The sequence below is a fragment of the Vigna unguiculata genome, chromosome 8, assembly GCF_037176805.1.
Source record: "Vigna unguiculata cultivar grain cowpea cultivar isolate G323 ecotype 2 chromosome 8, ASM3717680v1, whole genome shotgun sequence".
NCBI classification, from domain to species: domain Eukaryota; kingdom Viridiplantae; phylum Streptophyta; class Magnoliopsida; order Fabales; family Fabaceae; genus Vigna; species Vigna unguiculata.
Genome location: NC_140799.1, coordinates 410,712 through 435,862, shown reverse-complemented (window position 1 = coordinate 435,862; position 25,151 = coordinate 410,712). Strand labels below are relative to the sequence as shown.

The window sequence follows — 25,151 nt, the reverse complement described above, 5'->3', positions numbered from 1 at the left end:
CGTTAAATTTAAAATTCATTAGACAAATTCACATTCATTTATATATTATGTTTAAAAGTATGTTTTAAATTTAACTAAATCTGATAGAATTGGTTCATAAAATCAAGTTTGAATCTATTAATTAACTTATTATCGGTGGAAATAGAATTTTCAATATCATTTTTTGAAAGATTTTTGAAAACGTACGATTTGGGAAAGCTTTGGTTACCAAATCATTGACAAGTCTAATTAATTGTTACGATGGACAGAAAATTGAATACGTCACACGCGTCTGCTTATAATTTGAATTTGGTGATTACTGATGCAACTGACACCTAACTCAATTTAGTACAGCCCTTATATTTTATTTATTTAATTAATTAATGCTTCAACACCATAACTACTCACTCTCCCATCTGAAAACGACTTAATATTCAAAATTAAAGCTTAATTATTAGGTTATAGAGTATACTAAACTCAGTTTAATTGAAGCTATCCCTCGAATAAAAAGGAGATTAATTATGCATCAGAAGGGATGATCATAAAACAATTGATTATCTTTCACAAAAATGAAAAATTATTGTACTTTCCAAAGTAAAATTTAATGTACTTCACTGATTATATAAGTTATAAAAATTAGTGTTACAAATAAAGATTATGCACACTTGCAACTTTTACCACCAAATGGAATAATACCCTTATTTTTCTCTATACGTGTTACTCTCTTTTAAATATACTTTCTTTTAGGTATAATGTTTATAGTGCAATTTTTTTATTTACATTCTTATTTTTTAATTACTTTACATAAAACATAAAAACAAAAGGGATTAATTATTTGAATAATATTTATTTTGATAGGAGTGTGTCAATTTAGTACCTGCAATAAAAAAAATATCAATTTCGTCTTCACTTTTAAAAAAATGTCTCAATTAATCCCTTTCAAATATACTTTCTTTTAGGTATAATGTTTATAGTGCATTTTTTTTATATTTACATTCTTATTTTTTAATTACTTTACATAAAACATAGAAATAAAAAAGTTAAAACAGAAAATTGAAATATTGTTTTTCTGTCAGATAGTAATGTTTTAACATTACTATTAAAACATAGTAATGTTTCAATAGCTAGAAATAGAATGGTGTACTGAAATAAATTTCTTCATATGTCTGGTTCGACTTAGTGTCAGATAATAATATCCCTTGATCTTTATCATTTTTCATTTAAATGAGGGTCATTATAAGCAATTTATTTAATTGAAATTGAAAGTCTTGCTAATTAGTGTTCTTAATGCACTTTTTTATATATATTTTTAGTATACTAGCTAAGAAAAATGAAAACATATAAATTGTGAAAAATGGATTAAAAATAAATCAAAAAATATTTTTAATTCCTGTAAAATAAGTGAGTCTATAATTTTATTTTTTTAAAGGTATTTATTTCTTAACTGCTCTAAAGTTCAAAATAAAAAACTTAAATTTTTTAACAATTATAATTTTGTCGTTTTTGTTTAACTTTTATGATCAATATAATTAAACATGCATTTTAGTAAAGAGAGTTTATTAAAAAAAATATTATTAACATGTTAATAATTAGTTAATTTTGAAGCAATCACTAATTCTTTTAAATTTATAAAATAATATGTAACAATTCAATTAGGTCAATCATTAATAGAATTCAAACAAAACTGATGAAATTATTTTTTTCTATTAAAATTTTAATTATTTATTACATTTAAAATAAAATATATTAATATTTATGGTGCTAAATTGATTATTTAGCCTAAAAATTATAATTACCATTATCAAATTTTAGTAATTTAAAGAAATTAAAATAAAATTATATTTAAATTTTAGAAATATATATATATATATATATATATATATATATATATATATATATATATATATATATATATATATATATATATATATATATATATATATGTATGTTCGTTCTTAATCATGCTTTAATTACATTTGTCGGCGTTTGCTAAATGATAATGTTAGCATTGAAAAAGTGGAAATGGATAGAATGGAAAGCAACTGGTATTTGGTGGCGTTGACACAGCAAAAATTAAAGCACTAAAGATATTTTTTAAAACTGTTTAGTATTATTATGTTAGTTTTTAAATTAAAAAGAATTAAATAAGTATCTGTAAATATAATAATCCATTATATTAGTTTAATTTTAATAATAATATACCTTAATTTATACACTTAGATGAAATTTTGGAATAATCTGTAATTTTTTTTTAACTTTGAATATTAATATGAGATAGTATTAAATTTTTACTGTCCAAAATAGCAGTTTGTTTATTTAAAAATTACAAAATCTAAACCATAAAATAAATTTATTTCTTATAATTAAGATATAAAGTAAATTACAGCCATATATATATATATATATATATATATATATATATATATATTTCAATTTGCCATACATTCGTAATTTGTGAAATTATTTAGGAAATTACATGATTATTGACTTCGTAAATTTTTTTATCTCAATCTATTAAATTTGTGATGAGTCAAATCGACTTTAATCCTATTTTATATGAAATCGATTATGAAAAGAATAAAAAATTAAAATCACAAAGCACTTATATCATATGCATTTATATAATTTAAAACCTAAATAAAAAAATTCATTAATAGCATGACAGAATCGTGAAACTGCAATGAAAAGTTGCAAGGTAGCTTGACATAATGATGCCATAAATGAGTTAAAAACAGAGGATGATTCATTCATGCAATTTATGGTGCACACAATTATATAACATCTTCATCCTTATCTATTATCTTTCCAGAAAAAAGAACCACAACCAATAATTTATGTTGCTTTTTATGAAGCTCTCTCCTTCTTCTTCTTCTTGTTCTCCATGTTCACTCTTCCGTTTCATATTACTATTTACAATAACAGTTTTGATTGTGTGCGGAAAAACAAGGGCAGTTGTGAAACTGCCACCAAATGTTTCAGTTCCTGCAGTGTTGGTGTTTGGAGATTCGATCATGGACACTGGCAACAACAACAACAATTTAGCAACAACAGCAAGGTGCAATTACCCTCCATATGGAAAAGATTTTAAGGGAGGGATCCCTACAGGAAGATTCAGTAATGGAAAGGTTCCATCTGACCTTATAGGTGTGTGTGTCCTATTTCTCATCCCTTCTTTTTATGACACTGTCCTTCCCATCTTTGCGGATATTTAATGTACATAGTTTTGTTATATGGATAATGATATTTTGATTACTAAATTTTGATAACTTTTTCTTACAATATGAGATGTCATCTTTTAAGTGGTTTTGAAATATTGAGAATGAGAAAATAAAAAAATAAAAAACTACTTAGAAGATACTAACTAAAATTGTGAGAGAAAGTTGTCAAAAAATTTAATAATAAAAAAATCATTTTCGTTGTTCTATGTACACCTCCAAACTGTACAATGCAATCATAAATAGTTCCTATTATAAGGCAATCAAAGTTATATATCTTTCACTCTTCAAATAAATTGTACCAAATGTATCATCACGATGAAAATACAAGCTCAATTAATGCATTACTTTGGGATTTAATTATAAATAAATTAAACTATTCTTTTTTTTAATGGTATACTTTTTAAAATAATTTTAGTTTAAAAGTGTGATTTATTTTGATGATTCAACAATAAGCATTTTTTTTAAGATTTTTTTTCAAACTTATATGTTAATGAACTTTCTTAATTAACACAAAAGCTGTTCATATATTAGACTATGTATAGAATATTTATATTAACATATATTATAAGGGTTTGTTAGTTTTATGATAAAATGTAAGGAAAGGGGACTAATATTTTTGTTTTTCAATGAAAAATTTTTACAGAAAAAGTTAAAACTTTTGGTGGTGACATGTCATTTTCTAGGTAATAATTCTGATATGATTCTAACAGCTGATGTGAATTTCATTTGGGTGACATTAGTGAAAGTCTGGATGCGACCAAGTAATAGTAAAAAGAATAACGATTAAAAGCACTTAATAACATTAATAATTTTCTTAAGCACTTTTAAGTTTTAACCATTTAGAAACAAAAATTGTGAAAACTCGTGTTTCTGCATAACTCAGTGGAGGAACTGGGAATAAAGGAGTTTCTTCCACCATTCGTGGATTCAAATCTTGAAGCTGGTGAATTGGCGACCGGTGTGTGCTTTGCATCTGGTGGCGCAGGATACGATCCTTTAACAGCACAATCATCGGTAATTTCATGTCCAAAAAATCGATTAATTAATTGATCTCTCTTGAAAGTGAAGAACTGGTTTTGATGGTTTTTCTAACTTGGTGTCAATGAACTAGTTGACTATATCATTATCGGGTCAACTAGATTTGTTCAGAGAATACGTAGGGAAGTTGAAAGGGGTGGTCGGAGAAGAGAGGAGCAAGTTCATCTTGAAAAACACTCTTTATATTGTGGTATTAGGAAGCAACGACATTTCCAACACATACTTTTTGACCCGTGTTCGACAACTGCAATACCCTGATTTTTCTGCTTATGCTGATTTCATGCTCTCCTCAGCTTCTATTTTCTTGAAGGTATCATGTTATATTGTTATATATGCTTAAATATGTTTTTGATTTCTTAATTTTCAGTGAATTTTGAAATTAGTTAATTTCAAAATTTTGAACTAATTTAATTCTTCATTTTTCGAAATACGTAGATTTAGTCTTTTTAATCAAATTTTGTTAGGTTTATTTGATGTTTCGTATGTATTTCACGATTGTATTTGAGTTGTTTATAATGTTTGACACATTTTTACTTTAATGTTAAGTCAAATACTATTATGAAACGCGCTTAAAATGTCAAATAAACTTAACAAAATTTAATTAAAAGAACTAAATCTACGTATTTCAAAAGATAAAAGACTAAATTGGTCCAAAGTTTCAAAATAACTAATTTCAAAATCCACCAAAAGTTAAGAACCTAAAACATATTTAACCCTTGTATGTTTTATACAATTAGTTAAGAATTGAACTTCAAGATTAATTTAACATAATACTATGTTGTCTTTTATATTATGATGTTTGATATAAATGAAGGAAATATACGGAGAAGGGGCACGGAGGATTGCAGTGTTCAGTGTGCCACCACTTGGGTATTTGCCATCTCAGAGAACAATCGGAGGAGGAATACAAAGAAACGTTGTAGTGAAGATAAACGACGCCGTACGGATCTTTAACGCCAAATTGTCAAAGCAACTTGACTCTCTGAATCAAAACTTTCAAGATAGCAAAATAGTGTACATTGATGTTTACAACCCTCTACTTGACATCATAGTGAACTACCAAAAATATGGTAATTTTAATTTTCACTTTTTCTTATTCATATTAATTTATAGAGCTTTTTATGACAAAAAACATTCTAATGTACAGAATTACCATTTCTAATATGTTCCAAAGCTTGAGCAAATCTTTTAAGAGAATTTTCCATTTATAAGTGATATTTGGTACTATTCTTTTATCTTCTCTAGAAAAGTAGATGCATGTATTTATTTTCTATATTTAGTTTATTTTAAAAAATTGTAGCAACACCTGTGTTTTGCACATGTATGAGTAGATCGGAAAAATTAAAAGGTGGGTCTGTTCATTTAATACACTATTGACTGAGACAACAAAAACATTGAAACATAGACAATTTTTCATCGATTATTAGTTATTTTTTTAACATATTAATGGTTTAAAATTTTTGAACGTGTTATATTACCTTTGTTTTGCAGGGTATAAAGTGGGAGACAGAGGGTGCTGTGGCACAGGCACAATAGAAGTTGTATTACTGTGCAATCGTTTCACTCCATTGTGCCCTAACGATTTGGAGTATGTGTTTTGGGACAGTTTTCACCCAACCGAAAGTGTTTATAAAAAACTTATAAGCCCTGTTATTGCAAAATATTTGAACAAGTTCTTGTGAGCAACACTTACACTTATCAAATTCATTGCTTTAAACCAAAAGTTGTAAACATATATAGGTATGTATATCCTATTCTTTAGAATTACAAACATTTAGTCTTATGGTTTAACGTGTCCAGTGCATGAGACCACAATTGATATATGTGTAATTCTTGAGAAATAGAGACAGATTTCTATTATATGTTCTTCAAAATTATGTGTTTCTTTGTCAAACCTCTTAAGAATGAGTTTTCTAATTTTAAATAAACTCTAAGGCTGGAGCAAATTTTGAGGGATGGTTAGTTTCTCTTTGACAAAGGAAATAAATAGCGAGAGAAAGTACAAAATGATTTTGTACAAGATCATTACAAATATCACAATCATATACAAAAAACATCAATAACACTAGTGTAACAAAAGAGTTTGACGCCAGAATTTGAAATCAGATTATTTTTCCATTTTCGATTTTACAACTGAAAATATCTAAGTGAAGTAAAAAAAAGAGGTTTAGGCTTCAATTTCTAACCGAAACCTATATTTTAGGATTAGACTTTAGTTGTCCAAAACATAAAACAATTAAAAATAAATAAATAGCAATAAATTTTAGTCAAATGCGAGCAAGAGTGAAAGCAAAAACCAAACAAGAGTGAGAGAGACCAAGATTAACTGCTCAAACACGAACTAACAACCAAGACAATAACAATGTTGTGGTGTCCTAAACGCAATAGACCAAGACCAATATAAACATGCAATGATGTGACATCCCAACGCAAAAAGATGACAACAACCACCAAAATGTAATGGCAACACCAAAACAAGAAGAAAAATATCATTAGGAGAAAGAAAAGAAAAACAAGAACGAAAGGAAGAGATAAACGTGAAACGAGAAGAAAGATAAATGATAATGACCTCAACAAAGACTATAATGGAGGAAAACACGAAATTCCAACGATGAAGGAGAACAATGCAGCGGTGCTATGCAACAAGACTTTTCGTGAGTTGCAAAAATTTCTAAATTTATCATATATGCATATGGGTATAGGTTTTAATTTAATCTAGAACCAAAATCTATACTTTGACATTCAGGTGAAACCTTTTAAAAAACGTAATGACATTTTTGAAATGAAATGTTCGATTATAGGCTTCAGTTGTGCAAATATTTTGAAAAATATATCACTATGTCATTATAAGCTTCAATTTGTTTTTAAAGCGGAACATATTAGGCGACATCAAATTTTATTTTTGCACTTGTGTAAAAAATATATATAATATATACCTCTCATATAAATATAGTAATACATAATATTAATACAAATAATGAATGATTTAATAATATATGCATGTGTAGTTGTTGTTTGTATTCATAACTTTTTATAGTTACATAAATTTTTTTTATTAAAATTAGAAATTATGATGTATTTTTAGTGTATTTAGATCATGTTCGTATAACATATACTTGAAATACTTAATAATACATTCTTACATAAGAGTATAATATTTGTAGGGTTAAATATGTTTTTATCCCTTAACTTTTAGTGAAAATTGTAATCAGTCCCTCTTCGAAATTTTGGTTCAATTTAGTCCATGCTATTTATAATTGAGTGAATTTAGTCCTTTTAACCAAATTTTGTTAAGTTTATTTGATGTTTGAAACATATTTCATGATAGTATGATAATATTTAAGTTGTCTACACCGTTTGAAAAGTCAAATAAACTTAATAAAATTTTGTTAAATCCACGTATTTTTTAAGTTAAGAGACTAAATTATACCAAAGTTCTGAAGATGGACTAACTCTAATTTTCACTCAAAGTTAAGAGACTAAACACATATTTAATCAATATTGGTATATATAAATATTTGAATCATCATCGTTTCTATTTTTATTAAATAGTAATATTATTACATTATTGTTATTACACCTATATAATCTAGGTTAATTACTCTGAATGTTTATGTACACGACGTGTTTTATTAATTTGAGGTTATCCAATTTGTAGGACGTTACAACAAACATTAATATAACATCTATGTACAAATTAAATTTTGGTTTTAATTTGGAGAGGGACAAAAGTGCTCAATTTTTAAAATAATTAAAACTAAATTAAACAAAAATAACAAATATAGGGATCAAATTAAGTATAAAACATTGACATTGACATACAATGCTAATTTGACATATGAATATTTTTTAAATAAAAAATAAAAAAATAAAAAAGATAAAAAATTTCACCAACTAACACGTGACAAACAAAGTTTACTTTATGTTAATTATTTAAACGACGTTAATAAAAAAATCAAATTGAATAAAATCGATAAAAATTAAAACTAAATTGAACAAAAAAAATATATGACTAAATTGAATAAATTCAATAAAAATAAAACCAAAGTAGTATTTAATCATAAATAATATCATATATCTCATAATATTATCTTTTCCTTATTTTATTATTTTATGTAGGTAATATATTGTATAAATCTCGTACTTGGATCCTTCGTAGGTATTTTGGGTATGCCAACAAGAATAATAATAATAATGTAAATTTGGGTGGGGTAGGTACATAAACCTCCCCAATTCCATAGTTAATATAACTTTTGCAGTTCGATCAAGTTTATTAAATGAATGAGTTTATATGGTATTCTACTTTTCATCGAGTTGTATTTGGACACTTATATCGTCATAATTTTGGATGGAGTAAGTCCATGGTTGGACATTTATAAGGTGTTCGGAGTGTTTTCAACTGGGTCATGGTCATACACTCATAGGGTATTTGGAGTGTTTTTCAAGTAAATTCATGATCAAATACTTATAGAATACATGGATTGTTTTCCAAGTAATCCATAATTAGATACTCATGTTCAGATTTATCGAATAGTCACGTATTATGACACTCATGCTTGAATTTACCGCAGAATCACACATTCGAAAATTGGACTCAAATTAACTAAGTAGTTGCAAGTTCAGACGTTGATCTCGAATTTACCGAATAATCACAAATTCATATATGACCGAATAGTCGCAAGTTGGGACGCCGTTCATATCCTTATGAAACATCAAGTTTGTAAAAGTTGTAAAAGTTTAAACTCTAAGAGAAGTTAATGTCTGTGTTTAAATTGAAAAGCAGAAAAGGAAACAAGTGGTTGTTGGTAAATTGTTTTGCAGTAGTGAGATTGCTGTCAAACCGACCACAGTGTTCATTTAGATTCCGAAGGTGATAGCCATTATTTTCAATTACAGATCATCTGTACCAACATCAGTTAAAAAAAATTATCCCTACTGTATCACATATCTTTCACTGCAAAAGTGACATATTTTTAATTCGGACAGTTTTAGATGCTGAATATATTGATATGTCTCTCTCCAACAGACTTCTATCCAATTTCAGAGCCACTCTCCAAACTGAAACACATGATTGTCATAAATGAGATGCAACTGTTTGGTTCAAAGTACAAGCGTGGTTTATTGTCTACATATATACTCTTCCTTGTCATTCTCAAAAACCAAAACCAAGCAATAGCAAAATCTACACTCCCTAATTCCATTCTTTTTCTTCCAATGAAGATCCCTTCTTCTTCTTCTTCTTCTTTGCATTATTTTCTGGCTTCAACCTTCAATTCACTTCTCATTTTTTTCCTAGTTGTTTTCTGCAAAACATACGAGTCTGCAAAACTTGTACCGAATGGTTCAGTTCCTGCAGTACTGGTGTTTGGAGATTCGATCATGGACACCGGCAACAACAACAAGATTTTGGCAACATCAGCAAGGTGCAATTTTCCACCATATGGCAAAGATTTTAAGGGAGGGATCCCTACTGGTAGATTTTGCAATGGAAAGGTTCCATCAGACTTCATAGGTTTCTTATTATTGCTCTCTCAACTTTTTATTTTTCTCGTATTTGGATTCTCGGATTGAGTTAGAATCTTTTAGTGCTGTTCTTTTATTATATTTTCACAATACATCCATTATCATTAATTTTAATGTTTTAAAATATATTGAAAAGATATTTTCAATATATTTTTAATGCTTAACAAATAACAATATCAATAAAGAATCTGAATTCGTTTTTTTCCATATTTATATAATTGGAAATAAATGTTTGCATTTAAACTTAAAAGTATTTTGAAAGAATCATAGGATTTTACAATTGTAGTTTAATCGGTTGATGTTTATTTTACTCGTTTGAATCCCACCAATATTCGTCATGAAATTTTCTGTGTTGAACTATTTTTCCTTGGACTCATCCCGTGTCACAGCATGAGTTAAATATTTACTAAAAAACATATTATATAATCACATTTTACACTTTTATGCTTTCATGCAATCATAAATAATTTATTGACTTTAAGATTAATTTTTATAATATAATGGTTAATAACAGAAAATATTTTACGTTAATAAGACATGACCCTTATATTAATATCTATTTATTCCATTCTAATTAAAATAAAGCACTTCATTTAAAGTTGGATGGATCACTAATTGAATGACAAAAAAAAAAAGAAAAGAAAGGGAGCACAAGAAACTCATCACTTGTTGAATCAAAGCATAGACATATAATATGTTAATAGTTATTTTTGTCTGTGATATTTATCATTGTTTTATACGTGTGATATGGAGAATCTTTCTTTTTTAATCAAATCCCTCTCTTAGAAGTGAAATTCTTAAGCTATATATGCATAGGATTTCTGTTAAAAATTATGAAAACTAGTGTGATTAGGTTTATAGTTTGGTAGCTTTTGGTTAATTTCTTTATAGAAAAGTTTTAGTAATTAATAATCGAACTGGATGAGCAATATTTTTTAATTGGGATAAACAAACCAATTTACAAAATTAAAATTGTTACATGTCCACATATGATTTTTTTTAAATAGCAACTGGGATATAATATTTTTAATACCTGTAGACTTTAAATATGTCAAAAATTCTAAATTAAAACACTTATTCACTATTGTAGAAAATATTCTCTCTGAAATTAAGTACGTTAATGCGTAAAAGTGGTAATTCAATTACTTTCCAGTAGATTTTTAGATTTTTGTGATAATAAATGAATGAATTCATATTCAGTTTACATTATTCCTCAAAAAATAAGTTCTTTCTCACAATAGTTTCATAAGAGAACTTCTTCTCCTGTCTCTTTTTTTCTTTATATATTTAACTCTTATCTCAAAAATATCATTGTCCATTTAGATATGTTTGGGTTGATGTTTTCCTTCCACCCAAATAATCTTGAACTATTAAAATCAAAATTTCATCATGCTTCTTTTTCTTCTGAATTTGTTCTGTTCTTGTATTGCATGGATCAGCCGAAGAATTGGGCGTAAAAGAGTTTCTTCCAGCATACTTGGATCCAAATCTCCAACCTGATGAATTGGCCACTGGTGTTTGCTTTGCATCTGGTGGTGCTGGATACGATCCTTTAACATCAAAAACTGCAGTACATAGTTTTTCTCTTCAAAACCTAATTTCTGAAAGAAAAAAAAAAAAAATCTCTGTAAATTCTATTCCTCTAATAATAAACTTGGCTTACTAATTTATAACCAGGGAGCTATATCACTATCTGGTCAACTACAAATGTTCAAAGAATACATAGTGAAGCTAAAACAACACGTTGGAGAGAACAGAACAAACTTCATCCTAAGCAACGCTCTTTTCTTCATCGTTTTAGGCACCAACGACATTTCCAACACCTACTTTCTGTCCCATCTCAGACAACTGCAATACGATGTTTCTGCTTACTCTGACTTCCTTGTTAACTCAGCTTCTACTTTCTTCAAGGTATCAGAACCAAATTCACCAACATGAAAAAGATTTAACTTTTGTGTGATGTATTAATCTTTTCTTGTCTTTGAAGGAAATATATGAACTGGGTGCACGAAAGATTGGGGTATTCGCTGGGCCACCGGTTGGGTGTGTGCCATATCACAGAACGCTGTCTGGTGGAATAGAAAGAAAGTGTATACAAAAGTACAACAATGCAGTGATGTTATTTAACGATAAACTGTTGAGGGAGATAGGTTTCCTTAATCAGAAACTTCCAAACAGTAGGATTGTTTACATCGATGTCTACAACCCTTTACTTGATATCATTGTGAACCACCAAAAATATGGTAACTTTTCACTTCGTAATCTGTTTATCACTTTAACTGTAACAATCTTCGATGATTTTAACGTTTGTATGAAAATTATGCAGGGTACGAAGTCGGAGACCGAGGGTGTTGTGGCACAGGGACTCTAGAAGTTGCATTGACATGCAACCATTTGGATGCCACGTGTCCTAATGTTTTGGAATATGTGTTTTGGGACGGTTTTCACCCTACTGAAGACGTTTACAAAAAGCTTGTGCCCAATATTCTGCAGAAATATATACACCAGTTTCAGTGATCACTCAGAAAAGTGCGTCTTTCGAAACCATTTTCTCTCATGCTCCAAACGTACCTAAAATACTTTATCGATTGTGTTCTTTTTTCTATTCTATAGAATAAAAATTGTTAAGAAAAAATAATAGTGATCTATGTCCTAAGTTACTTGTAAGGAGGATTTCCTACCCTACATATTCGTGTTTCTTAATAGGTTTTTAGTAATACTGCAAATTATATCTTCAATAATTTTAAATAACTTGTTGTTATGATTTTGCTTACACATTTGGATATAAAGTTTGCTTAGGTGTGCATCACTTCCCAACTAACACCAACTTTAAATCGTAGCACGCACAAGAGAAATGGGGGAATATATATATAAGTAGTTTATATTTTACATTTTTTCAGAGATAATATATTTTAATTGATTTTTTTACTCACTCTAATTATTTTTAGATCATCACATCGTACTATTTAAAAATTAAAATAAATAATTAAATAATAAATTAAAAAAAGATAAAAAAATGGCTAAAAATCATTTTTTTTTCAAATAATAATAATAGGAGGAACAAAATTAATAAAACATTAATATTTGACCATCTGCTCAACTACTATTGTTTCTTGGAGAGAAATAAAAGAACACTATAATTTATGAAAATTTTATTGGAATGGTGCGAAGAGAGAAATTAGTTTTCTATATATAGTTTTTGCGTTTTCTTCTATAAATCGTATTTGAAATTCTTGCTTTTTATTCTATTAAAGGATAATTTTGAAATATAACTACTTTTTCATTTTAATTTTATTAATTCTTTTTAGAATTAGTTCTTTAAAGCTCATTTTTTATTTTATTTATTAAAAGTATATTTTAAAAATGTCGGAGCAAGATTTTTTGCCTTTCTTAAAGTTGTTTTCAAGGGCACGTATTTAGGTTTTTTTTTTTTTTTTTTAAGTTCAATGTATAATTGAAAACAAGTATGGCTTTAATTTATTTTATTTTCTTTTTATTTTGTCAGATTATGTAATTTCAATACATATTGTCAAGCGTATTTTTCTAGATAACCCTAATAATAAACTAAACTAATAACATTCATTAAAATTTTAAAATATAGTAATTGTAAATCGCTATATTTTCAACTTTCTTTCTCTGAAGAAATATTATTAGACTTTACAAATTTAACTATTGTATTTTAAACTTTGAAATAAAAAGATTAATTTTAGTTTTTAGTACATCTTTTAGATATTTTCTCGTTAGAATTTAAAATTATAAGATGAAAAACATCATTTTTTATCCACAATAGTTTGATAAAAATTATATTAACAAATATATTTATACACCATTTAATCAGTTCGAACTTGGTATTATTAAATATTGTATAACCACTTCTTTGATGAGGCATGCAACCACCTCCTTCAATAATAATAATAAGTTATATAATTTGTAATGGTATATATATATATATATATATATATATATATATATATATATATATATATATATATATATATATATATATATATATATTCTAAATTCGTAGCTAGTTAGCCAGTATTGTTTATTTTTAAGATTATTAGAATTAAATTGAAGAAGAGAGTATAACAGGTTATATTTATTAAATTTAGGATTAAATATATTTTTGGTTTTCAAGTTTTAGTGATTTTTAGAATTAGTCACTCTTCGAAACTTTATACTAATTTAGTCTTTTATTTTTAGAAATGCATGAATTTAGTCATTTTTACCAAATTTTGTTAAGTTTATTTGACATTTTATGATAATATTTGAGTTAATATTGAAGCGAAAATGTGTCAAACGGGATAAACAATTCAAATATTATCATGAAATGTGATTCAAACATCATATAAACTTAACAAAATTTTGTTAAAATGACTAAATTCACACATTTTTATAAATGAATACTAAATTGATCAAAAAATTTCAAGAGGGACTAATTCTAAAATTCACTTAAACTTGAGCGACAAAAATATATTTAACCCTAAAATTTATATAGAAGAAAAAGTGAATATTATTAATTGGAGCCTTTTTTATGAGACAAAAACTTTCTCTTAAAATTACTAGATTTAACTAACTCATCCGTCAACTTTAAGTTCTTATCTTCTATTCTCTTTGTACGTCTGCTTTTATGAATTTTGGTTGGTCCTGCATAAAGTTAGCTACCTCTATTATCAATATTGTTCAAATCCAATTCAAACTCATTTAAACCACAACAAATTAAAAATATAAATACTAATTTTATTTATATGATGTACATTACATAAATGAGTGGATAGTTGATGCAAATAGTATATATATTAATTTTATTTAAATAATATTTTGTTCATGAAAAAGAAATTGCTGAAAATAAGATATAAAGGTTTAGGTTAATTGCATAGGACAGGTAAGAAGTGAAAGGCACTCACCATATTCATTTCCATTCATACACTCTCAACCAATACCATTAATATATATATCTTCACAAACCTACCCTTCTTCTCTACTTAATTATTTGCTAACTTATTATTAGACTTAATAGTGTTTTCGTTTCTCTCATTATCATTAATGTATTTTCAATTGTTGTTTTAGTTATTCTTAAATGGATTAAAATATTTTAAAAATTTACCTCTCTTTAAAAGTAGTATATATATATATATATATATATATATATATATATATATATATATATATATATATATATATATATTCTATTTTTTATTCTTGATATTAATAAATTGGTAAATTTATATTCAGGACAATTATTGTGTTATATTTAAATTACCGGTGTTAGTATGCCAATTTTAACGATATCACATACCAATGGTTATGTAAATATATAACTAGAATAATTAATCAATTACAAAATAATAAAACTATGGAAATTAAATACTAGTCAATCTCTCAATTTTTCTTATTTCAAACTCTATCTTTGCATTTTTTTTTTCTCAAAAGCTTCGTAATTGGGAACAAGTTAAGCCATTTTGAGTCTCTTATACTAATACGTCATGTTTTAAGAGCTCAAACATCATAAACAAAGTTTTAAATTTGAATCTAGTGGATAAAAAACATACTTACAAAGAAACACCTACTAAACAAGATTTCAATGAGTTTGAACTTTTTGAATGAGAATAAATGATAAAAAAGAGAGATCATATTAATCGGTTACTCATCTTTTTTCAAACAAAATCATGGGTCAAATTAATACTTGTTACTCACCAATAACATGAAAAAATAACAGTAAAAAATTATCAAATAAATAAAATCGTATCAAAGTACTACTTATAAGTTATAATCCAATATTTGGTAGCTGAGTTAATACATATTTTATTATTTTGTGACAAATTGAAACAATACTTTTTTTTTTCGAAAAGTATATAATCCACTCCAAAACATGTGGCAATTGTCATAAAATAAACCTACTATAGGTATATAAAAATGAAAAAAAAAAATGCATGCAGTTATTGCATGTAGTTACGTTCCTTTATATAACATAACCTTCCCCAAGACAGCATAGTGAAGAAGCCTCTTGTGTGTCGCATATTTAGAAACAACAAGAATGGGTTTCATGCAGCTTACCTCATTGCTCCGTTTCATAGTAATATTTGGTTTATGGTGCAGAACGAAGGGTGTGGTGAAGCTGCCACCACACGTGTCAGTTCCAGCAGTGTTAGCATTCGGAGATTCCATCGTTGATTCCGGCAACAACAACAACATTAAAACACTGGTCAAGTGTAACTTCCCACCCTATGGGAAAGATTTTCAGGGAGGAAAACCAACCGGTCGATTTTGCAACGGAAAAATCCCTTCCGACATAATAGGTACTCTTTCTTCCATTTCTATGTTGTCTTTGTTAACCTAGGTTCATGTTCTAGGTCCATTTATTTTGTAATGTTCGTATCTCTCATTGCAAATTGGTTGAGTTTCAGTTGAAGAGTTGGGTATTAAGGAGTATTTGCCTGCATATTTGGATCCAAATCTGAAATCCAGTGATCTTGTTACTGGCGTCTGCTTTGCCTCCGGCGCTTCAGGATACGATCCTTTGACACCCCAAATAGCGGTAACATAAACCAAATTTCACTAATGATAGAACAAAGTGTCTTCACATTTGATGAAACAAATCCTGTTACATAGATGTAAGCAAAAACTCATAATTGTTCATCATTTGTTTGTGGTGTGTTACACAGTCGGTTATATCGTTATCTACTCAACTAGACATGTTCAAGGAATACATAGGAAAGCTGAAACGCATTGTCGGAGAGAGCAGAACAAACTTCATCCTGACCAACAGTCTTTGCCTTGTGGTGGCAGGCAGTGACGACATTGCCAACACCTATTTTGTTGCTCACGCCAGAATATTGCAGTATGACATTCCTTCTTACACTGATCTTATGGTCAACTCAGCCTCTGATTTTGTAAAGGTATATGCTCAAGATTTTTCTTAATCAGTATCACTATTTAAAAGTTACAGTGATCAGTGAGGACGCAACTCTTTATACTTAAAAATATAAATATTGTAATTCAATTTTAACTGAGTCCATTTACAGTGATCAGTGAAGACGCAACTCTTTTTACTTAAAAATATAACACTCTAAAAATTGTAATTCAATTTTAACTGAGTCCATTTAGTTTCTGTTACCGAATAATTGATGTCAGCTACAACGTATATATAATCTCTTCCTGAAGAAAACCTGCATGGAAAATCAACTATATGCCTTCGTTCAACATGTGTTTTTTTTTTTTGTTGATTAGGATATATATAATCTGGGAGCTCGTAGAATTGCAGTGCTGAGTGCACCACCTATTGGGTGTGTGCCATCACAGAGAACTCTAGCTGGAGGATTAGAAAGAGGGTGCTCAGAAAAGTACAATAATGCAGCAAAGTTGTTCAATTCAAAACTCTCAAAGGAACTTGATTCCCTTCGCAGCTACCCCAATAGCAGCATTGTTTACATTGATGTTTACAACCCTCTGTTTGATATCATTCAAAACTACCAAAAATATGGTAATACCAAGTTAGCTTTGGCTTCATTTACTCTGATGAGAATTTATTTCATAATAATAACATCTTTTAATTTTTTTGTTTTTGCAGGGTATAAAGTTATGGACAGAGGTTGCTGTGGCACAGGGAAACTAGAGGTTGCAGTGTTATGCAATCCTTTGGATTCTACTTGTTCTAATGCTTCAGAATATGTCTTTTGGGACAGTTACCATCCAACAGAAGGCGTTTACAGAAGAATAGTGAATCATGTTCTTGAAAAGTACATGAATCAATTGTTTTGAGGATATATTTATAATAAAAATAAGGATATATTTAGACAAATTTCATCCTAAGTATTTTTACGAAAAACAAATAATTTTTAACGAGTTAAAATAAAATTTTACATATAAGTTAAAAAATGATTCAAATAATCAAGAAATAATTTCTATAAAGTAATTTTTATATAAATTAATTTTAACTTATGTGTAATTTTATTTTAATTTTTTCTTATTTCTTTTTCCTAAAAATACTTGTGAGAAGTTTGTCTAAATTATTATATATTAATTATGATAGCAAAGGTAATTACTGTTTTGAATTTGTCGGGTTGCTTGTGTGATTGTTCACTATTTTTTTTTCTAGATTTTTACGGTCATTTTCCATCTCAGACCTTCCAGATTTTCGTGTGTTTTTTCTTTTGATTATGGATAATAAAATTAAGAGTATTCTACTCTTTGCTTAATGTTTCATTATGTTATTTTTCACTTGAGTTTGTAGTTTGTACGATAAAAGTGATGACATTGTTCACATAATAAATTTTCTCTATTATCTTCTCTTGCTAAAATGTTGTATTATGTAGACATATGTGTAATAAAATATTCTCTTATGAACTCTTATTCTTTCATGTATTAATGCCTCTGAGTTTTTACATATTATCAAATTGTCATCTGCTAAATTAAATGATCGAGGATATTGAAATGCATGCATAATAGAGTTGACATTTCACGCCTTTAAGTAATATTAACTTTAAAAACTGTTTTTTTTCAAGTAAATCAACTTAATAACATTAAATATTACTGATAAAAGGGTATAATTAGAAATTTAAGATAAAACCAATGATATTCTATATTGAATAAAACACTTCCGCGTGTCAAAGCTTGTACCTAGTCATTGCCCTCACTTATTATGTGATATTAGGAAATTATAGTAGAATAAATTAAACAATGTATTTGTACAATCAAAATTACAATAAGTTTCATTATAGAACAACTAACGTATTCAAATATATATAAAGTAGAGAAAAAAAATATATCAAAAAATAGTAGCAGATGAAGATAATTGAAGACAATTATCCAAACCAAGAAACACAGATAATTAACTCACAAAAGATCAAAACACAAACCAAACCTACTCCCCTTCATGAAACAAATCACTAATACAAATATCATGACCTCAACCCAACTACTCCTACCGTGTATTTATTTGTTAAAGAGATTTGCCTGTTTTACTCAAATAAAATAATTTGTTTTATATTATCATCTAATTTTTTTATACGTAAAATATTTATAATAATCTCACCTTTTTTTCATTTCTCATCCCCTCACTCGTAGATTTATAAATACTTCTATAATAAAATAGATTAGATTTATAAATGGTTATAGATATTAATAATTAATAAATTATAGAAAAAAATTACACCAGTATACACAAATCATAGTATACTAATAATAACCTCAATAAAAAATTATTTTTATTTTTGCTTGACATACGCTATTATCTAGCCTAAGGAAAACATTTAAAATTGAGAATTTAAGAAAATGCTGAATAAATTATATACTAACACACACTAACCCGATAAAAATTATGAAACAATATTAACATCTATATCAATTGCAGGTTTTAAATTTAATTTCCTGATCATATCACATCATTCTTTTATTTTTACCATCTTCATTAATACTACTTCTTTATTACTATCTGCAATGTCCTTATAACCCATAAATAAAACACTACACACAAGAGACATTATTTACATCATCTAACATAAATCATTCAAAAAATGGAAGTATTCATCAAATCAAATATAAGCTATACAAACCAATATACTCCATAAATCAGCCTCAATCAAAATTTTAAAGTTTTTTCTAATTAATTTTTCTCTTTTATTTTTCAATTAGTTTTTCTCCTCTTTTTTCCTCTTTTTTTTCCTCTTTTACCATAAGGAATGTGAATGACTCTTATTTCCTTCAACTACTTCACTCAAAATCACTCAAAATCGAGACCACCACAGTCTCTACTCCCATCACTTCCAAAAAAAATATAAAAATAACCTAAGACCACGTCCATTGGGGAGTTGAGCAGACTAGAGGACGGTGGTTTCTTCCAAGGTTATAGCTTGAAAATTAGTTGTCAAGTTATTGTATCTTGACCCACGGGGAGAGGATGAAGTAGAAGTAGATCCAGACCGTGTTTTAGCAGAGGACACCCATCTCATCCACTCATTATGTCTTCTTAACTTATCACCCTGCAGTCAGAACAAAATAAATTTAAATATAGAACAAAATAAATTTAAATATATTAAATTTAAACTATTAACAAAATAAATGTTTAATTGTGACAAAAGTCCTATTATATGAGAACTTACCCGCACTTCCACAATTGTTGAAGTTCTCATAGAATCCAAGATCAACTGAACGTTGGTCGTAAGACTTCTTACCTGGCACAGGACAGTACATAGAGTAAAAACAAACGGATTTTAGAGAGAAAAGTTTCTATCTTTAGTTCATTTTCATGTCTTGAATGACACACTCCAATTTTTAAAAGAGAAATAATAATAGAAAACATAGGAAAATAACTAAGTTACGTTAAGTTACATGTTACTTTTCCCTTTAATAAGAATCCGCTGCGAAAGTGCTGTAAAGTAGTCATGATATCAATAAATAAAGTTAAGATGTTAAACAATAATCTTTCATTTTCTTATAAGAATTTTTCAAATAAGAAAATTGTTAATAAATAATAAAGATTTCATTCCATTTGCCTCTCAACTCCACCCAAACCTGGGTAATGTGCAGAACAATATGTCTCTAATCACATTCCACAACCTTTGCTCTCTTATATCCTACTCATAAAATATATTGAACGCACAAAAACAAACAAGTTCAAGGAAAAAAATCAGCAATACGAGGACGAATACAACAGAAGACAAGAGACAGGAGACTTTTCAGAAAATCCAATTTCATCATTTGTCACCCTTGATAGCATGCCATGCAATACAACTGACCAGTTGATAATAAATATTAAACATTTTCATTTCGAAAATACTCAAATTAAAAACAAATAAAAAAAGAATTAGTGATCTACAGGAAGAAAGATCCCACAACCAATGACCTTGGGCGTTTTGGTGGGTTCTACGCGCCAAATCAGAAAAGAAAATCACTGACCCCACAATCCTATGAATGATAGGAGATTTTACTTTAAGATCACACCACATACCAGTTTCGGTTTGTGTGGTTTTACAACCATGCCGATATCACTAAAAAACGTTTACATTCTTTGAGAATCAGTATGAATTACCAAAGACTTAACATAGATCACAGCATATACAATCAAAGCTCTGTTTCAGGTTTGAGTGATTTTAGAATCATACTGATGATCAATCACTAATAAAAGTTTACTTTTTTTGAGATCTTAATTATCAGTATGAATGATAGGAAATTTCACTTGGATCACACAATAAACAATCAAAGATGTGTTTAAGGTTTGTGTGATTTTACAAACAAACTGAAAAATTCATCTTTCCTGGTAAGAGACATAGTTAAAGTATTCATTTATAAGCAAAAGTGTACCGAAGCATTGATGCCAAATAGATTGGGTAACGAAAATCCTCAACCAAAATAATCTTAAGAAAACAAGTAAATATAAACTGCTACAGAATTGCTACCGCTAGTCAGAGATTTAGTGATTGAATAAATTATACAACCAAGAAGTATAACATTAGAAAGCTCTACACAGAAGATACAGAGTGATTTAAGAAACTTACTCGAGGGAAGTCAGCAATCAAAGTAACAGGAACCCAACCCTGTTCATCCATTTTAGACCTTAAAAACCCATCTCTCACTAAATTAGCGTCACTGCAAAAAACAAATTGGAAATGAATGAAGATTTACTAACCATCTAAATAATAAACAAAATATAAAAATTACCTAAAGTAATATTCAATTTGGCGGACTATCATATTGGAGAGAGCAGAGTCAGCAGCAGAAAAGAATGTTGTAGGAGGAGGGCTGAGCGTGAAATAAGGCATACCAGTAAACTGGTCCATTGTTACTGGCTGATAGTAATAAAACTCTAAAACGAAAACAGAAGAAAAACATTACTTTGTTTTTTATTTTATACAAAGACAATTGATGGAAAAAAGAAAGACAAACCAGAAAAACCCATGGGGTTAGCAAATGGTCCAATGGGCTGAGGGCCCACAAAAGCAGCAGAGCTAGGAGGTGGGTGCCTCAGTAATCCTCTTGGAGGCATCCTTGGTTGAGGTACAAAAGTGTCTCTAGTATTCCCATAATTTCGGCGATCTTGATCATGCCTGCTACCGTAGCTATTATGATAGGAACCATCTCCTCGGGGATTATGCCCAAAATAACTCCTGTGAGATGAACCACGATATTCATTCATCCCAGGCACAAAACCCCCCACCATTGGTCTTGGGTCCCAATTACTGTTCCGGTAATGATCTCTTGGAGCAGGCTCAGGTACCACTGTTACCATACCATAGCTAACTGGTGGGAGATGGTAGACAGGAAAAGGTGGCGGTGGCGGGGGTGGCGGAGGATTGGAGAAGTTGCTCTGGGAAGGACCTGACACAATGCCACTGCCACCTACCCGCTTCATCGATCTTTGTCTAGCAGGCACATTGTAATTTGTTGCAGGATTAGCTTTCGCATTAGTATTAGATTGCTTCTGAGGAGCCTGTGAAGTCATTGGCGCCTACAATATAACAGAAAGGGTCATTCCAACAGAAAATAACCAGTACCCGCCATTTACCGTTAATAATATGGATTTTAAATACTTCTTTATCAAGACATACATACTCTCTTTGAAAGATGAAAAATAATATATAGTGTTTTGTTGTCATAGATTCATGTAGATTGGAAGCAGAATTCTATAGTTGGGTGTTATTCTTGCTATATTTTCATAATTTTCATATTAAAAAAAAAAACTACACAGAATTACAATTTACTGTATTTGAACAAACAAAACAGAATTATAAATAAAGAAGAAAGAAATACTAAGCAGAGGATTAGGTAATGTATTTGAACAAAACCTGAGAAGTTGAGAGTGATCCATCAGCAACGATTTTAGACGACGATTCAGGTTGCAATTTGGCAGAACCTTTGGTGGATGCAGACAACGCGGGCCACGATTCAGCTCCCATTACGGGCCCAGTCTCAAGGACGACGCCGTTTGAGGGCCTATTCCAAACGGGTTTCTTAGAACGATCAGCATTGTCCTCGGCGCCATCAGAGCTATCGGCAACAGCAACCGTGTTAGAATTGTCCATCGGCGGCGGCGACGACGGAATGAGCTTGGGAGAATCAGACGAGGGCGTCTGGTCCGTAATCAGTGATGAGGAAGAGGATGACGTTGATGGTGGTGATGGGTGAATGCCAGGCCCCGATTCCGGTTCTCCGCCGCGAACAACTTGAGCCCAGGGCGAGGGAAGGTTTTTTCGCGGGAAGCTGTTGGCATCGGCAGATTTGGCAGTGGTAACCATTGATTGATGATTAGGGTTTCTAGTTTTGTTTTGTTTTTTTATTTTGGAAGTGAAAAAGAGATTGATGAGTGAAGAAGCAAGAGAAAAGTAAAAAAATAAAACAATTCGATAATTGCAAGACAGAAAAGGGAAAGTGGGAAATTGAAAACAAATAGGAGTTAGGGTTTTTTCTGAAAAGAATGAGATGGGAAACGGATCTTAGGTGGGGAAGAACCCTCTCAGCATAAACAACTCTGATCTCTCTCCCTCTGCGTTTCTTACTGTTCTCTCTCTCCTTTTTTTTTTTCCCTCAAATCAACTAACCCTATATCTTTCTTTCACCATTATTTATCTTTATATTGGTAAAACCAGATAACAATTTTAATTTATCTTTCTTTAAATACATTTATATATATTATTTAGTTTTATAAAAGCAACCTATAGAGATAAGTAATAAGTAAATATATGTAAATATTAGATACTTATTTGCTGTTAAAAAAATAAAAAAATTGTTATTATTACTATTATTACTATAATTATATATATTAAATTTATACTTATATTATATATATATATATATATATATATATATAAAGATTTTTATTTAGTGTTCATGTTTGGTTTTTCAATCTTCTTTATATATATTTATTTATATATAAGTATATATTTGTATATTATCATTTACATTTATATATTTATTTGTGATTAAAAAGTATATAAATATTTATAACACGTTTACAATACAAAATATTTTTAGATCCTTTAAATAAAATTATAGTTTGTATTAAATTGATAGATAGTTAAGAAAATTATCATTATACTTTGTACACGCCTCAAATTAAAAAATAGGTTAAATTACTCTTTCAGTCCTTTTATTTGTCAAGTAATATCAGTTTGGTCCTCAAGTATTTTTCTGTCTCAATTTGGTCCTCGTTTTCTTAAAAATAATTCAATTTAGTCTTTACCGTTAGTTTGACCAAACGGTGTTAAAGTCAACTCCACATGTCAATTTCTATTTTTTTTTTGAATTTTTTATTTTTATTTTGATTTTTTGATTTTTATTTTTATTTTTTACACGTGTCACTTCACATATGTGTCACATGTCAAAATGATTTAATTTGGTCTCTATATTTGTTTTTAGTTTCAATTTAGTTTCAATTTTTGTAAGAATGAAGTAATATTATCCATCCTTAAATTGACACTCAATTTACTTTTTTATAAATCTTATGGTGATATTCTTACTAAAACTAACGTTTTTATTAAATATTTTTAGAAATATTTGAAATTAACTTTAAATTCTATACAAAACATTAAATTTTGCTTTTATTTTAAACTTTAAATTTAGTTTCTAAACTTATGTGTAGCAAGTTATTTGATTTTTAATCTTCATTAAGTTTGTATAATATGATACACTTGATGTCTTTATATATGATGACAAAATTATTACGTGTGGAAATTAAGTTTGGGGTTTAACCGTGTTTAATAATAAAACTAAAAAAAAAAAACTTGTTTAAAAATATTTTTACAAATATTTAATAAAAATGTCAATTTTAGTAAGAATATCATCATAAAATTTATACAAAAACTAAATTGAGTGTCAATGTAAGGAAGGACAATATTGTTTTATTTTTACAAAAATTGAGATTAAATTGAATCATGTTGGCACATGATACAACTGTGGAGTGACACATGTACAAAATTTAAAAAGTAAAAAAAAATTTAAAAAAAAGCTAAAAAATCAAAAATTCAAATAAACTATAAATTGACATGTGGCGTTGATTTTAACACCGTTTGGTCAAAATTAACGGTAAGGACCAAATTGAGAAAAAAAATACTTGAGGACCAGAAGAGTAATTTAATTAAAAAATATTTAAAACATTACCTGTGCTTTACTAAATAATAAGCTGCATCTAAAAGATTTATGTAGATGATATAAGTTAATTGTTACATATAAAAAAATTATATTTAATGGTAAAAGTTTTCTTAATAAATTATAATTTTGTTTAGATAGAAAAAAATTATTAGTTATCTTTATTCTCTTATAAAAAAAATATTTTTCTTATTTAATTCTTTTATCTATGTGATCTCTCATAGTGATCTCATTCCTTGCTTTTTCCTCTTTTACAGTTCTTATGTGGAAGGTTTTAGTATATTCCATTTCTTAGAATCTCATATTTTGTTT

General features: G+C 28.3%; 4 protein-coding genes across 4 annotated transcripts; 3 read left to right on the top strand and 1 right to left on the bottom strand.

Moving 5' to 3' along the window:
* Window positions 1-2,744: 2,744 nt before the first annotated feature.
* LOC114193750 (GDSL esterase/lipase EXL1-like) lies at window positions 2,745-6,109 on the top strand. Its single transcript, XM_028083665.2, has 5 exons — window positions 2,745-3,123; window positions 4,081-4,211; window positions 4,309-4,545; window positions 5,050-5,305; window positions 5,727-6,109. Exons 1-5 carry the CDS (start codon window positions 2,814-2,816, stop codon window positions 5,915-5,917), a joined length of 1,125 nt encoding a protein of 374 aa, XP_027939466.1. The 5' UTR covers window positions 2,745-2,813; the 3' UTR covers window positions 5,918-6,109.
* Window positions 6,110-9,389: 3,280 nt separating this feature from the next.
* LOC114194040 (GDSL esterase/lipase EXL2-like) lies at window positions 9,390-12,533 on the top strand. Its single transcript, XM_028084073.2, has 5 exons — window positions 9,390-9,747; window positions 11,198-11,328; window positions 11,436-11,669; window positions 11,746-12,001; window positions 12,085-12,533. Exons 1-5 carry the CDS (start codon window positions 9,450-9,452, stop codon window positions 12,273-12,275), a joined length of 1,110 nt encoding a protein of 369 aa, XP_027939874.2. The 5' UTR covers window positions 9,390-9,449; the 3' UTR covers window positions 12,276-12,533.
* Window positions 12,534-15,768: 3,235 nt separating this feature from the next.
* On the top strand, window positions 15,769-18,058 carry LOC114195664 (GDSL esterase/lipase EXL3-like). Its single transcript, XM_028086211.2, has 5 exons — window positions 15,769-16,057; window positions 16,166-16,296; window positions 16,424-16,657; window positions 16,989-17,241; window positions 17,329-18,058. The coding sequence occupies exons 1-5, from the start codon at window positions 15,796-15,798 to the stop codon at window positions 17,517-17,519; spliced, it is 1,071 nt and encodes a 356-aa protein (XP_027942012.2). The 5' UTR covers window positions 15,769-15,795; the 3' UTR covers window positions 17,520-18,058.
* A 1,166-nt stretch (window positions 18,059-19,224) lies between these two features.
* LOC114195459 (la-related protein 1B-like) lies at window positions 19,225-23,269 on the bottom strand. The gene is made up of 6 exons (XM_028085939.2): window positions 22,541-23,269; window positions 21,642-22,203; window positions 21,417-21,561; window positions 21,254-21,344; window positions 19,859-19,930; window positions 19,225-19,738 (listed from the first exon to the last, which is right to left on the bottom strand). The coding sequence occupies exons 1-6, from the start codon at window positions 22,988-22,990 to the stop codon at window positions 19,577-19,579; spliced, it is 1,482 nt and encodes a 493-aa protein (XP_027941740.2). The 5' UTR covers window positions 22,991-23,269; the 3' UTR covers window positions 19,225-19,576.
* Between the last annotated feature and the right edge of the window lie 1,882 nt (window positions 23,270-25,151).